Below are 15,457 nucleotides of genomic sequence, written 5' to 3'. Positions count from 1 at the left end.
CTCCTTCCGCCCTCCATCTTTTCCTCTCTCCCTCGGTGATCTCACCTCCTCCTTCTGTTTCAGCTGTCAGCCTCTGATGGAGGCATTCGTCACTATGTGCCTTTTTCTCACGTATCCTCGCCACCTTTCTCCTCAGTGTTTACGAGGATGCATTCATTCAACAAACATCTCTGCACGTACTCTATAGGTACTGGCACGCAGTAGGTGCACAGAGGTAGCTGGACAGAGTGAGAGCTCAGTAATGTTTGTTTGTTAGAAATTGTTCGTTGAGTCTTCAGTAACCTCTTCCTGCCTGTCTGCTGCCTGTCCCATCCTGGGCTGAGCCCTGGGCTGAGAAAGGACAAATGACATGAGGTCCCAACCCTCAGGGAACTGATTCTCTAGGAGGAGCTGGACATTTGGGGTTTGATTATATACTAGTCCGAAAACACAGTCAGTAGTTGGATGGCGGGGTCTGTATGACTGCCCCAGTCTGAGAGGGCTTCCTGGAGGAGCTGGTGCTTGATTGGACCTTGGAGGTCAGCTGGAAAAAGAAGGACATTCCAGGCAGGTGGACCGAGGTGGGGGTGAGGGAGACCAAGGAGGTCAGTGCTTTCCTTTGTTCAGGAGTAATTCAGCCCGAGTCTCAGGCCCCCTGTTTTCAGTGGCCGTCTTGAGGAGGGAGTCACAGAGCGAGCTGGACCCTGACCAGCGCCAGGCCTCGGGCCACGGTACCGAGTCTCCACCCGGCCCCTCTGGATCATCTAGTTGGAGAGCGATCTGCTGGCTTTGCCCAGAGCCCAGCACCATCACCCATCCCATCCCTGGCACCCACCTGTCTCAAGCAGGCCTGTTAAACTCAGGACCTCCTGCAGAAGGCAGTGGGAACTGTAATTATTTACTCAGGAGGATGGAAGACTAAGAGGCGTGGCTGCCCTCGCCAGATGTCCACAGGGCTGGCTTGGGAAAGGCCCCGGGAGGTTTTGAACCAGGACCAATGAGCCAGACCCTACAGGAGACAGACATGGGCTGGACCTAAGGACAGATGGTCCAGCTGTCCTGGGGGCAGTGAGCTCCCTGTCACCAAAGCCTGGATGATAGCGCTTGGCGGAGATGCTGTAGGGTGGCAGGAGGTGGGAACTGATGCACTGAGAGGGCCTCCTTGGCTTGTCATTCTGACCAGTTGGGTCAGAACCTTGGGGAATTTTCCTTTGTTGTCTAAATTAGGGGCCCAACCTCAGAATTTAAAGCAAGATGATCAGTAATCAAGATTGAGATTTGGAAGATTCCTTCCCTCTTCAAGGACCAGAGAAACCTCAGTTTTGCCAGAATTCCTTCATCTCTAAGCCTTTCCAGTTAGCTGACATTTGCCTGGACAGACACGGCCCCATCCTCTCCCCTCTTCTCCCCACTCCAAATCCCAAGGGGAAGGTCCCACTGGTCCCTAAGGCGGGAGGGCTACTTACTCCACCGGGCCAAAGCTGTGACACCATCCCGGCATGCTCTCCCCACTCCAGACAGGGCGTGCCTGCTCCCGTTTGCAGATGAGGCTCTGGGACATGAAAGGCATCCTCTGAAGTCTCAGGCAGACGTTGGGAGAGCCGGGACTGCGAACAGATCTCCCATCTCTCGGTCTGGTGGTCTTTGCACACACCATGCTGTCTCCCCATTCCTAACCCACTCGCTCCCTCTCAGTGGGTGGCTGGAGGGGGGGAAACTGGATTCTTACTCCTCTTCTTGGAAGACTGGACATTCTGCCGCCTCCCCCCGAGCTGAGCCTAGAACCAGCTCAGCGCTGGGGAGCTTCTCCCAGAGGCCACATCCGCACTCTCTCCTCCTCTGGGGCTGGTCCTTCTGCCCCCAGGATGCGCAGACCAAGCCTCTTGGTTATGTGAGGCCCCTAGATTCCTTCTGGTCCTACGTCTCTCCCCAGGAAAGGCCGCGAGACCATGGGTAGGAGTAAAGGACCAACCAAGGGCTGAGAGGCTGCACTCTGTCGCTAATTAGGGCACATTTCCCGCTCTCTCTGGCCTCAGTATCCCCTGACTTAACATGAGGAGTTTGGTCCCTACCAACACTTGCTTTTTATAACATGGAGTTTTCCCTGCATGGCCCAGCCCCTACTGTTGTATGGGGTGGTCCCGATCCCAGGCTGAAGGCCAGAGGATATGGTAAGGGTCTACGGGGTCATGGGATGGGGCCTGGGGAGCAGTGCTAGGGCAGAGGGGGCAGGGGCTGCCCCCCCTCCCTGGTCTGGCCTCCAGGAAGTTGCATAACAGAGGTGTTTATTTTTGGTGAGGCTGGGTGGGATTTCTTCTCCTTAAAAAAAAAAACCCAAAACATAAAACTTATTTGTCTGCCAGGAAGATAAATATCTTTGCTGAAAGCTCTTGGCCCGGCTGCCAGCTGCAGTTTGCATGATGCTGTCACCAAAGCCGTGGCGGTCTGCCTGTGTCTGGGCTCACATGGGTGTCATACGTGATGCCTGAGGGTCAGCCCCCCACCCTGCTGGTATCGACGCTGCCAGTGGCCCTCAGGAACGGCCTCCCAAAGCTGCTTCCAGGCCCACTCTGGGCATTCACCTCCACCCCGCTTTCCTCAGTGCCTTGAAGAGGGAGGTGAGAATGACAGAGAGCAAAATGTCCCTCTCGGCTTCCCCAGCATTAAGAGAGCCCCCAGTGTACACAGAAAGCCAGGGGCGAGACTGAACCTGCAGCTTCGGCCCCAGGACCTGGACAGAGTTAAGAGACCCGGGCTAGAGGCATCGTCCTGACTTAATGCCCGCTGCTCAGATGTCTTCCTAGAAGAGGAGACCGAGGGTCAGAGCGGTTGGTGCTCACACCGACCACAAATGCTTGTCATAATCAGAGCTTGCGCGTGTGAAAGGTTTTGTCAAATGCTCCCCACACACGTCTTATTAATCCTGTATGTTATTTCACTCTACAAGAGTCACAGTCAATGGAATTTGGCTCAGAGAGGTGCTCACACCCCTGTCTCCAGACACCAGTCCAGCGCCCTCCCCACAGCATCTGCACACGCTCCTGCGCTTGGGGCCTCCAGGGAGGGCCTGCCCGCTTGGAGGACTTCTCCAGGGTCAGAATCTTCTGCTGCTCACAAGTCTAGGCCAGAACTGGGAATAACTTAATGATACAGGCAGAAGTCTGCCTAGCCGGCACCACGCTGAGTGCTTTATGTGTCAGCCTTTTTAATCCCACAACTACCCTGTGAGGAAGAGCCTACAAGATTCTGCATCCCCATTTTATAGAGGGGGAAACTGAGGCATAAAGAGGTTAGGTGAACTGTCCAAAGCACCCAGCTGGGACTCACACCCCTGGTGCCAGTTCCAGAGCCTGTGCTCTCACCCCTGCCCTGGGGCGAGTGTGTGCCCAGGGTGCTAAATGGGCTCTTTGGACTTGGACAAGCCACTTCCCGCTCCGCCCTCCCACCCTGGCCTCCGCCTCCTCACCCTTGACCCGTGTGGGCTGACTGGTCCTTTGCAGCTCTCAGCATCCAGGAATCAGCTGGCAGAGCCCCGTTCTGTTAGACAGCAGTGGCTGTGGGCCTGGGCCATGAGCTTTGTGTAAGTCTGCTGGGTCCCCCTGTGTCAGCATCCTGGGCGTGTCACGGGGAGGTGCCCCACTTCCTTAGTAAACACGGCACCCACCTGGAGGGGCAGGTCACCACTTGGACAATAGGTGAGACCAGTGTGGAGGGCACGGGGATAGGACCCCTCAGCACTGGATTCTTGGGCAGAGTCTCCAGAGCCCCTGCTGAACCCCAAACAGGACCAGGCCAGGAAAGGCGGGGCCTCTCCTCCTCACTCCAAGCCCAGCTGGGCCAGATATGGCTGCTGACTGAGTTTTCCTTCCCACTCTGGGAGTCCGAGGCACTGAGTCAACATCCTCGATGCCCGAAGAAGAAGTGCTGGCCAAGGGAGTCCTTCTAGAGGGAGGAGCCCAGGGTCAGTGGGGTGGAGATTAAATGTTATAGAGGTCAGATTGGCTGACCCAGAGTCACAGAACATTGGTGCTGAAAGGGGCCCATGCTGAGACGATGACAAAGAGGCTGAGACTCGCCCAAGGTCACACAGCATGTTAATGACAAGCCAGGATTAGAACCTGGGCCTCCTGACCTCGCATCCAATACTTCCCTGACAGGGCAAAGGCAAGGGGTGGCTTCCCCGTCCCTCCCTCCTCTCATGCTTGGTTCCGCCACTGGTTTTTGACCTTCTTTCCTCCGCCCTCAGCCAAAGAGAGCTCCCTGGGTGAGCCAGAGTTGCCGCCCGACTCTGACACCGTGGGGATGGACAGCAGCTACCTCAGCGTGAAGGAGGCTGGGGTGAAGGGGCCCCAGGACCGGGCCAGCGCCGACCTCCCCAGCCCGCTGGAGAAGGCGGACTCTGAGAGCAACAAGGGCAAGAAGCGGCGGAACCGAACGACCTTCACCAGCTACCAGCTGGAGGAGCTGGAGAAAGTCTTCCAGAAGACCCACTACCCCGACGTGTATGCGCGGGAGCAGCTGGCCATGAGGACCGACCTCACCGAGGCCCGCGTGCAGGTCAGTGAGGGCGCCTGGGAGGGCGCGGGAGAGCAGGCCTGCCCTTGGGATGGTGGCCGGAGCTGGGGCCACCTGGCTGTCCCCGATCACGCCAGGGCTTTCCTCACCTCAGTGCAAGGAGCCCCCTCACGCCCCTGCTCCAACCTGAGCAAGTCTGCTTTTACTCACTTTATTGTCTGGCCTCTTGCTCTGGTTGGAGCCGAGGCAAAGCTCCCGGTAGAGGGTCAGGAAGCCTGTGAGCCGTACTTCTGAGTTCTACGTGGTGAGGGAGTCCAGGCCCTTTCATAAAGGAGATGGTGACTGGTCTCTGCCCTGCAAGGCCTATCTCTTAGGAAGGAAACAGGACGAACTTAAATACATCCATAGCAGCCCAGTGGGCAGAAACAGAGACAACCCAGCTCTTCTTTTTGCCCAGGATGGCTGCCTCGTCCTCCATCTTTCAGGTTCCAACTCAGTATGCCTCCTCTGAGAAGTCTTCCCGACCACCACGGCTAAAGAAGGGGCCCCCACCATCACCCGACCACCAAAACACTCAACCCAGCACAACCCGACAGAGCCCAACACAGCTCAACACAGGCCAGCAGAGCCCAACACAACACAACACAGCACAACCTAAACCAACACAGCTCAACCCAACACAGCTCAACACAGGCCAACAGAGCCCAACACAACACAACACAACACAGCACAACCTAAACCAACACAGCTCAACACAGGCCAGCATAACCCACATCAACACAGCTCAACTCAACAGAACTCAACACAGCTCAACACAGTACAACCCAACACAGCACAACACGGCACAACCTAAACCAACACAGCTCAACCCAACACAGCTCAACACAGGCCAGCAGAGCCCAAATCAACACAGCTCAACTCAACAGAACTCAACACAGCTCTACACAGTACAACCCAACACAGCACAACACAATATAACCTAAACCAACACAGCTCAACAGAACTCAACACAGCTCAACACAGCCCGTCAGAGCCCAACACAACACAGCATAACGTAAACCAACAGAGCTCAACCCAACACAGCCCAACACAGCTCAGTGCAACCCAACAGAAGCCAACACAACACAACACAACGTAACCCAACATAACCCAACCCAACACAGCTCAGCACAACCCAACACAACACAACACAGCTCACCACAGTAACAGAACCCACCAAAACCAACACAGCACAACAAAACCTAACACAGCTCAACACAACACAATAGAACCCAATACAGCTCAACCCAACACAACACAACCCAACACACCTCAACCCAAATTAACACAAAACAACACAAGCAAACCAGGTCAACCTCTACCACACAGTCCTATTTTATCTTTTTTATAGAATTTATGATGGCTTAAAATATTTTATCTGTTTGTCTCCTCTCACTGGAATATGAGCTCCTTGAGGGCAGGTACTGTCTGTTGTTCAACACTGTATTCCTACCAATTAGAGAAGGCCGAACTCAGAGCAACAAAGGCAAAAAATAAATATACGTGGACCAACTGACCTCCTTTGACCAGAGAGGTGTGTCTCCCCTCCCTGCATGAAACTACAGCAGAGGAAGAACCAGAAAGGAAGCAAAGTCCTCTAAGTACCCCAAACACAGGCGACAAGATCCGTGCACTAAAGCTTGAGCTTCAGCGTAACACAAAATAAACGTCATGTTCAGCCTGCCTTTCCAACCCAGAGCATGTTAGCAACAGCAAATCAGGTGTTGGCAGATAGCTATTTTCCCCCTCCTGTGGGCTGTGGAAATCAACAGCTTGAGAGCAAAGAGGAGTTTTTTTTTAAAAAGCAGCACAGTTCAGATCAGCTCAGCACAGCTCTGCTCAGGTATTTTCAGCACCAGGACAAAAAGCCCTGTTACTTAGCAGACCCCAAGGGCGCCTCCTGTTGCATTTGTTCACTAAAGAATCTTCAGCAGTGTTTCTAAGGCATCAGTAAAAGGTTCATCAGTCTCAACCATGCTCTGTTTAAAAAGGCAGAGGCATTTGTAATATGGTCCAGAAACGTTTTCATCTAAAATGGCTAATGTGGGGGACTTTCCTGGTGGTCCAGTGGTTAAGACTCCACACTTCCACTGCAGGGGGCTCGGGTTTGATCCCTGGTTGCGGAACTAAGATCCCACATGCCGTGTGGTGCAGCCAAAAATTAAAAATAATAATAATAAAATAAAGTAAAATAAAATAAAATGGCTAATGTGAAAAGGGACTGGTAGTTGTCAGTGAATACACAGCCATCCAGAAACGGCAGGAACCCGAGGGGGTTCTGAACAGTCAGGTCGTTTATCTGTAAATTCCCAAAAACAAGCTTCCCGGTTTATTCCTCTCCAGTGCGCAGTGAGTGTTTGGGGAAGAAAGGCAGGGCAGCTGAGGCCTCACTGTGATTCCAGAAACCTTCTCACACCCATTGTCCCACCTGAGTCATGCGACTTCCTGGTGCCTCAAGAGTCTGGACGGGAACCACAGCATCTGGCCTCAGCTCAGCCAATGGATTTGGGAGGAGCTAAAGGAGTAGGTGTAGAGGGGGTGGCTGTTACGGGGCATTCCTGTAGATGCTGTGTTTGTGTGAAGCAAACCGTTCATTTTCTGTGCAGCACACATGTGTGCACATGTGTGTGCACGTGTGTGTCCCTAACAAATGGACAGGAGTGCCAAGAAGCAAAATTCACTTAGTATCAAAAGAAGGATGGTCCTTCTAATACAACACATGTAAATGACACTGGGGTACATTTAACATTTTTCAGGCACCGCAATGGAGTGCTAAAATGGAGTGCTCTCCCTGCATACACACACAGACACATACTCACACACAAACACACACACACATTTATGCCTACTTCCAAAAAGGAGCTGGGGCAGCTTACAATGAAAGATTTATTATTTTCATCTAAGAACAAGAACAAAGTCATGAAATGGGAAGGTATTTATGTCAAAGATCTAGACTAAGGATCATATTTGCCACTGAGTGCAAATTTCAACCCTGAGCTTCCTGGCAGCCAAGGGAGAAAGGGAAACTCTAATGTGTGCATATCTTATCATCTAAGGGAAGGACCATAGAATTATAGAATGCTAGAGCTGGAAAGGATCACCTGGTCCTCTCATTTGATATCAAGGAAGAAGAGGCCCAGAGGCAGGAAGCGATCACCTGTGATCAGGTGACTCAGGAAACGTGATTCAGTGGCAGTGCTGAGAATAGAATGTGGGACCCTGAGTTCCAGCCCAGTGCTTCTTTTACTTTAGTTTGCCGTAGCAGGACACGTGCCAGATTGTTCTGAGACTTTTCTTTGTATAAAGGCAGCAGGGTGGGTGGGATTGTCATGTGTGTCAGACCTCTGGGATGAGCCTGGCAGTGCCCCAGGGATGGGGGACGTGGGGATGGATCCCCTGGCTTGCCTCTGCTGAGTTTGTTTAGGGCCCGTACTCAGCTGGTGGGAAGCCAGGTGCCTGGCGTAGAGTGGCAGTGGGGACAGGGAGGGGGTGATGGGGGCTCCGAGACGGACCTTTCCTGGGAAGAAGCCCGGGGCTTGGCCCCGCTCCAGGGGGCTGCAGGGGCCTCTCCCTGCTGTCTGGGACTCCAGTCTCCGCAGCTGGTGTCTGAAGAAAATAAGACAGAGGCCTCCCTGCCCCGGGCCACCCCGCCCTGGCCCAACACGGGCTGCGGTTAGCAAGGACCCTGCCAAGATGGTTGGTTCCTCCGGGAGAGGCCTGTGCTGAGCGGGCCCGGGCTGGGGTGGGCTGGGAGCAGGGTGGTCCTGGGCCGAGACACGAAGAACGGAAGGCTGGGACCTTGCAGTCCCCCTTCCTTCTGGGGTTGCACAGTGGAGGCAGGCCTAGGGCCACAGAGCCTGAGGCACAGAGCACCTGAGGGGGCGGCTGTCAGAGCCCCAGGCTCCAAGGGTCAGAAATGGGAGGATGATCTGAGTCTCAGGACCCTTGAATGTGAGCCCAGAAGGGGCCCGTGAGGATACCCCTGCCACCACCCAACTTATGCGTGAGGAGGCTGAAGACCAGGAGGCTGACTTAGCTTAAGCCTCATCTGGGCAGAAAACCTCCAGCCTTGTATGCAGGGTAAGGCCCAGGGAGGAAGGACCCGAGGAGGGGGTGGAGGTGGGCAGCTCTTCTCCCATCAGCCTGCTCCGCGCAGCTGTGCCGCCTCCCACGATCTCCATCTTTAGCCCTCAAATAAATCCCTCAGCCTGACCCTCTTCCACTCCCTCCCCAAGACAGTGCTCTCTCCGCTGCCTCTCCCCCGGCTCATCTATCTTCCCGGAGAACCCAGGTCTCCCCTCTCCCCCGCCTCTTCCCCCTCGCTCACCTCCAGCCACCACCACGCACTCCGTCACCCCCCACTCTGCTCCTCCCCTCAACCCCAGGCCCGCTTGCAGGACGCTGGGCTGCCTCCTTCCCCATCCATGTCCCTCCCAGCCCAGCCCGCGCCTGCGTGTCACCTCCACCAGCACCTCTGGATCCCACCACGGGACCGAGTCCACAGAGACTCAACGGCAACCCCCCGGTGGCGGACACGTCACCTTTTTCTAGCCTTCTCCCCGGCCTCAAAGAAAGAAAGCAGCCACATATCTAGATGCCTCCAGTGGGCTTCTCCCCTCCCGCTGGCCTCCCCCCCAGAGAACCCTGGGGGGCTGAGGAAGGAGCGGAAAGACTGAGCTAAGCCTGCAGGAAATTAAACATGAAATGAAAACAAGCGCCTCTGATTCATTCTCTCATCCTGCCCCCAGTCCCCCATTCCAGACCACCGATAAAGGGGGATCCCGTTTCAGCGGCGCAGAGAGGAGACCCGATCTGCCCTTGGCTCCCAGTGGGCGGCCTGGGCCCGGAACCCAGGAGCCCCGGGAGGCTCTGGGGCAGCGGCTGAGACTCCAGCCCGAGAGAGGGCCGGCTCCAGCGGGGGGGATCCAGGAGAGCGCTTCTCCTGCACCAGAGTCAAGACAGGAAACAGAGTGATGCTGAAAGAGATGCCAGCAGCGCTCTGTGTGTGTGTGTGACACTCATGCTTGTGTACTGGGACGAGCTGCAGCCTCACCCTCCCTCCTCACCCCCTCCCTCCCCATACTAACGTGGGCCACACACACCCCCCTTCTTTTCTGACCTCTTTCTTCTAGCAAAAGACAGCAAGGAAGGTCAGGAGCTATAAAATAAACAAGTGTGAAGTACTCTAAAAACTCCGTGACAGCATTTCCCATCTAGCTCACCTGCTGCTCTCGGAGGCACCACCCCTGGGAAGAGGTCAGCACAGATATTGGCCCCATTTTCCAGATGCAGAAACTGAGGCCAGTGGTTATGCCAGGCACTCCAGTGGGCCGAGCAGCCTTTGTGCTGCCGCATGGTGAATCCATCCAGGCCTCAGGCCCAGCTCCCTCCCCCTCCTCTGAGGAAGCTCCAGGCTCTCAGCAAGGCTGCCAGGCGGTGTGCTGTCTGAGGTGTGCCCATGTGCACCTGAGTCAGTGGGTACGTGCACATCAAGCTGCCAGGAATCTCCCTCCAGGGAGCTCTGAGGTCTGCCCTTGACTCAGCTTGAAGCCCTTTCTGGCTTGGAAGCTGAGCCCTGCTCGCTACCCCTCTCCCACCCTCCCCTGTCCCCGTCGCCCCCTCCCCAGATCCCAAGTCACTGGCAGGAGTGACAGATCCCAAGGCGAGCTCCTGCCCGTGAGCCTTGGGAAAGTTCTCAGCCTGCCAGAAACGCTCCTGCAAAAGGAAAAGGACCCACCCCACCCCCACCCCCACGGCCAGAGACCCCAGCTCACACACCTGACTCAGAGCCCGCCCTCCCCATCCAGGCCACGCCAACACCCCACCCCCATGCTCAGTGATAGGTGGGCCTCCTCTCCTCCTCAGCATCAGGCTACTCTTCAGCCTGAGATTTTGCAGCAGCTGCCTCTCTTCGAGGCACCGTGGTGACCCCCTCCACCTGGCATTCGAGGCCCCCCACAATCTGGCTCCCACCTCCATGGTCCTTTCCCTCCCATCACTCCCCCAACTGGCAGCGTGGCCTCCTGAGGTCTCCTGAGTGTGCTCTGCTGTTTCTAAACTCGGCCTGGACTTCCGTCCCTCCAGCCAGCACTCGGAGCCCAGCCCCAGCCTTCCCTCCGCAAAGCCATCCCTGACTGCCTCTGGAGCCCGACTGAACCCCTGTGCCCCAGAGAATCTTTAACCCAGGGTGTTCTGAGCCGGGAGACTGTTTCCGACAAAAGTCTGCACAGAGGATTCAGGAAGTGGGAATCCTGAACCTGGGCGGAGAGGTCCCAGGAAGCTCAGACCTTTTGGAAAATGATGGCAAACCACATGTGTGTGATCGTCCAGGAGAATGATTTTCTGGGTGAGCATTCACAGCTCTTATCAGATTCTCCCCAGGAGTCTGTGGCCCCAGCGGATCAGGCCGCCCCATGTTGGGGTTGGTTAGATGACCGCTAAGATGACTAGTGGCGTGTGTTTTGTGTGTGTGACACTTGCCTGCTCTAGATTCTGAAGCTACTGGCCCAAGATCAGGCCCACATGATAAACTGGAATAAACTGCCTTCCAGGCTCTCAATGTCTATCATTCTAGATTGTAAACTCTTGAGGATAAAGGCCGAGGTGGACACATTACCTGTAGCCCCATGGCCTCGACCCTACACTGCAACTGGTGAGACTCAAGGGATAGGCTGGCACTGCCCGAAGGCGGGGCGTCCAGCTCCTGGCCTGACCCCGGTGACAAATGCTCTGTCCTGCAGGTCTGGTTCCAGAACCGGAGGGCCAAGTGGAGGAAGAGGGAGCGTTTTGGGCAGATGCAGCAGGTTCGAACCCACTTCTCCACGGCCTATGAGCTGCCCCTTCTCACCCGAGCGGAGAACTATGCCCAGGTAAGTGCCTGCCCCCAGCCGCCGGCTCTGGCCCCCAGCCCCTCATGCTCTGAGAAGGGGCACCTTCCCCGGAAAGAGGACTCGGGGCCCATTCCGGGCATGTGCGTTTCTCCAGAATGTGGGAGGCCCAGAGCTCCTTCTGTCCACCGTAAGTGTTGACCCAGCCTTGGCTGGACTTTAGGGAAGGGAAAGTCGGAGTGGTGAGAATGGCTTTTTCTTCTGCCACTTTGGCCACTTACGCTATGAGCATCAGAACCGAGGAAGCTTCGCTGAAGGCCAGGGGGCCTCCAGGCCCCCGGGAGCCACTCAGAGTGTTTCCTAGGAGAGGGGTCCTGAAGTCTGGAGGCCTTGAGGCAAGGCTGGAATGAACATGGAATTCTTAGTCATCCCAGCTCCAGAGCTTTCTCACTACAGGCAAGTCACAAGCTCTCTGAGCCTCAGTTCCTTCACCTGTGAATTGGGCTTTATAAAAGCATCTGCCTCAAGTCTTTCATGAGGTTGTTGGAAGGTCTAAATTAGATTGTGCAAAAGTGCTTTGTGACTTATCCAGTTTCAGAAAGGGTGTTTTGCATGTTCACGGCTCTCCCAGGCATCTGTCCCATCTTCTCCCATCCCCACCAGAGCACCTTCCTCCACGGCTGTCAGTCAGTCCCTCGTTCTGGGGCATTTGAGTCCTCAGTGGGATGCAAAGGGACGAGAAGTAGTATGAGTAATGTCCGGCAGCCAGGACACTTGGAGGGATGTATTTTTGGCTGAGTCCACTCCTGACACCCCTCAACCTGTCCCGCAGAGGCTGCCGGTTCCTCCCTCTCAGGCCTCGCTGTGGCCTGGCCTCCGCCTTCAGCTCCGAGCCTGGCCCCGCCCAGCAGCGAGCTAGGCCACAGGCTTTCCTAAGTCTCCTTTATCTCTCACTGTCCCGGGGCCACGAGAGCCCACGGTCCCTGGGCACCCCACAGGATCAGCTCTGCCCCTCCCCCTCCCAGGAGTCACATGGAAGGGGTTGGGGTCAGGCCCCAGGGTGAGGCTGAGGAATGGGGCTGTCTTATGCACACACGCCATCTGTATCAGCTCCCGCCGCACTCTTTCATCTCCTTCTCCCCTCTCTCCTTCCTGCAATCCAGCCTCCCTCTGTCCCCCAGAGGATGGCCCTCCAGCCCCATTCCTTGACCTTGATCTCTGCGGCCTAGGCTCACACGCCGGGGGCCATGCTCATCCCTCTCACAGCAGCACCACACATCACACGCCCCAGACCTCTTGAGAGAGGGGATGGGGGAAGGCCAACCCATTCGCCATCTCCCAAACCAACTGGGGGCAATGTGACCAGGCCAGTCTGCAGGTAGTTCTTGTGTCATTGTGTGCCCCATGGCATCTGGGGCACAGTCCCCTCCTCGCTCCTTTTTTTTTTTTTAATTTTTTTAATTTTTTATTTTATTTATTTATTTATGGCTGTGTTGGGTCTTCGTTTCTGTGCGAGGGCTTTCTCTAGTTGCGGCAAGTGGGGGCCACCCTTCATCGCGGTGCGCGGGCCTCTCACTATCGCGGCCTCTCTTGTTGCGGAGCACAGGCTCCAGACGCGGAGGCTCAGCAATTGTGGCTCACGGGCCTAGTTGCTCCACGGCATGTGGGATCTTCCTAGACCAAGGCTCGAACCCGTGTCCCCTGCATTGGCAGGCAGACTCTCAACCACTGCGCCACCAGGGAAGCCCCCTCACTCCTTTTAAATGCCTTCCCTGAATGCGTTCCAAACACTGTCAGGGGGTGGGGTGGTGGGCAGGCCAGCAGAAGCTGCTCGAGGGCCACTGAGAAGCCCATTCGCGTGGCTGAGAGGTGCACCATCTCCTCCTGAGAGCTCATCCTGCTCGCCTGCTCCCCTGCCCGGGACACTTGGAGAGATGTAATTTTGGCTGAGTCCCCACTTCTATCTCCCCATAAATGCTGAGAGGAAAACGGGTCCAGAGGTGGAAGCTGAGGAGGGAAGGGATTACAGCTGCACAGATAGAAGACAACATGTCCAGTTCAACCCCACCCACTGCCTGAGCACCTTCCATGGGCCCCCCACCTCACCCCACCCCCAGCCCGGCTCCATCCCTCCACTCACCACCTCCTGAGGCAGCCCTTTCAGTCCCCGAGTTACTTCTGAAGCCTCAAGGGCTCGAGCCCCTGGAAGCTCCACCACTACCCTTGACTTCTGAGAGAATTTAGGCCCCCGCTGTCCACCCCATCCCCTCCACACCACAACGTGCAAGCCCACAGCCCGTGTTCCCAACGCCAGAGCTCTCTGGGTTTACGTCAGCCCCCGTTTATCAAGTCTCGAGGGGGTGCCAGGCCTGGGGAAGAGCCAGAGGTGAGTGAGACAGACCCTAGGGGTCCACGGATGCAGAGACAAAGTCTGCATCTGCCTCTGAAGTTACGGGCTGCCCTCAGCTGGTGAGCTGTGTCCCCAGCACAGCCCTTTCACTAGACGCTTGATGAAATTTCAAGTTCAGTCTTTAAAACAGAACTTCTATCTGCCGCTCGCTCGCCTGGGCCTGCGAACAGAGGAGCCAGAGCCTAAACCCCAAAGGCTCCTAAGGGGCTAGATGGCCATAAAGGTTTTGAGAGGCTCCCAAGTAAACGCTCAGGAATGGTTTCATCATCAGGGTGGGCTCGTAAGTGAGGAGTGGTCCTCCGTGGGGGAAGGGAAAGCCCCCGATGTGCTCCCCGCACCCCCGCCCCCGCCAGCCTGTGACATCTCTCCCTCCCCTCTCCCCAGATTCAGAACCCGTCCTGGATCAGCAACAATGGGGCTGCCTCACCAGTGCCAGCGTGCGTGGTCCCCTGTGACCCCGTGCCCGCCTGCATGTCCCCTCACGCTCACCCCCCCGGCTCTGGGGCCAGCGGCGTCACCGACTTCCTGGGTGTCTCTGGGGCTGGCAGCCACGTGGGCCAGACGCACATGGGCAGCCTGTTTGGAGCCGCGGGCCTCAACCCGGGCCTCAACGGCTACGAGCTCAATGGTGAGCCAGACCGCAAGACGTCGAGCATCGCGGCCCTCCGCATGAAGGCCAAGGAGCACAGCGCGGCCATCTCCTGGGCCACATGACAGGGCACCCCCGTCCCATCCCCGTGCCCTCGCCCACCTCGGGGCACTGGCCACGCCCATGCTCCCCAGGCCCCCAGCCCCCCACTCGACTTTCCTCTTAGGAACCTGGCCTGGGGCCGGGGGCCTGACCCTCAGCACTTTGCGCCGCTCCAAGTCTGAGGCCCCGTGGACTGTTGGGAGGGAGGGGGCAGCAGACACTGAGGCCGAGCCCCCTGCTCCCGGCCAGAGGCAGTGGAGGAAGCCAGGCGGCCGAGTTTTGCAGCTTTGCATCCATTATAAGCTGAAGACCCTTTCTCCCCACTCCTGCTCCTCTGCCCTGCCCGGTTTGACCGTTGAGTCGAGGATAGATTCCCATGCAGACCCAGCAGTGGCCACAGTGCAGTCATGTCCGTCCTTCCCCCTGCTGCGTGGTCCCTTGGTCACCAGGCCAATGACTGTGTCTGAAGAACAGGCTGCCCTGCAGAGTCGGCCTCGGCCTTCCCATCTCCTTTTCTCTCCCTAAAAGCCCACGGAATCCCACCTCCTGGACCCAAGGCACCCGCCTCGCCTTCACCCTGGATGGCGAGGAGTCCCCGTCCTGCTGTCCCCTGTGCTGGGCACACCCGGTGGGATTGGGCAGAGAGAGAGATGAGCTGGAGCTGAAGGACCCTGCTGCCACCCAGCAACGCTGGCCCCGGAGGATGCACAGCCGCCCTCGCACCCCGAGACCCTGGATCTGGGTGAACAGTGCAGGGGAGGATGCAGACCACCCACGGTACCCGTGATGCTGGAAGGAAGCTTCTAGGAGCAGGGAGGGCTGCAGGGAGGTGTCCAGGGGAGTGGGGGGCAGGGGCTCGTGCACACACGTCCGCTCTCCGGCCACCTGACATCCCGCCGCGAGCAGGATGATGGCGACAGTGGGCAGGTCTGGGTAGCTTTCTCTCCATCCATTCAAGCCCCTCCAGGAGGATCTGGAGGTGCTTGTCCCTCTGCA

General features: G+C 56.8%; 1 protein-coding gene across 1 annotated transcript in view; it reads left to right on the top strand.

The window, feature by feature from the left end:
• The window catches only part of ALX4 (ALX homeobox 4), a 40,478-nt gene extending 25,994 nt beyond the window's left edge, over nucleotides 1-14,484 (top strand). Inside the window, exons 2-4 of the mRNA XM_068556326.1 lie at nucleotides 4,226-4,536; nucleotides 11,274-11,402; nucleotides 14,155-14,484. Coding sequence (XP_068412427.1) covers nucleotides 4,226-4,536; nucleotides 11,274-11,402; nucleotides 14,155-14,484 — 770 coding nt within the window. The remainder of the gene's footprint in view (nucleotides 1-4,225; nucleotides 4,537-11,273; nucleotides 11,403-14,154) is intronic.
• The last annotated feature ends 973 nt before the right edge of the window (nucleotides 14,485-15,457 follow it).

The sequence above is a fragment of the Eschrichtius robustus genome, chromosome 11 (assembly GCF_028021215.1).
Source record: "Eschrichtius robustus isolate mEscRob2 chromosome 11, mEscRob2.pri, whole genome shotgun sequence".
Classification (NCBI taxonomy): domain Eukaryota; kingdom Metazoa; phylum Chordata; class Mammalia; order Artiodactyla; family Eschrichtiidae; genus Eschrichtius; species Eschrichtius robustus.
This window is presented reverse-complemented; position numbering and strand designations above follow the sequence as displayed.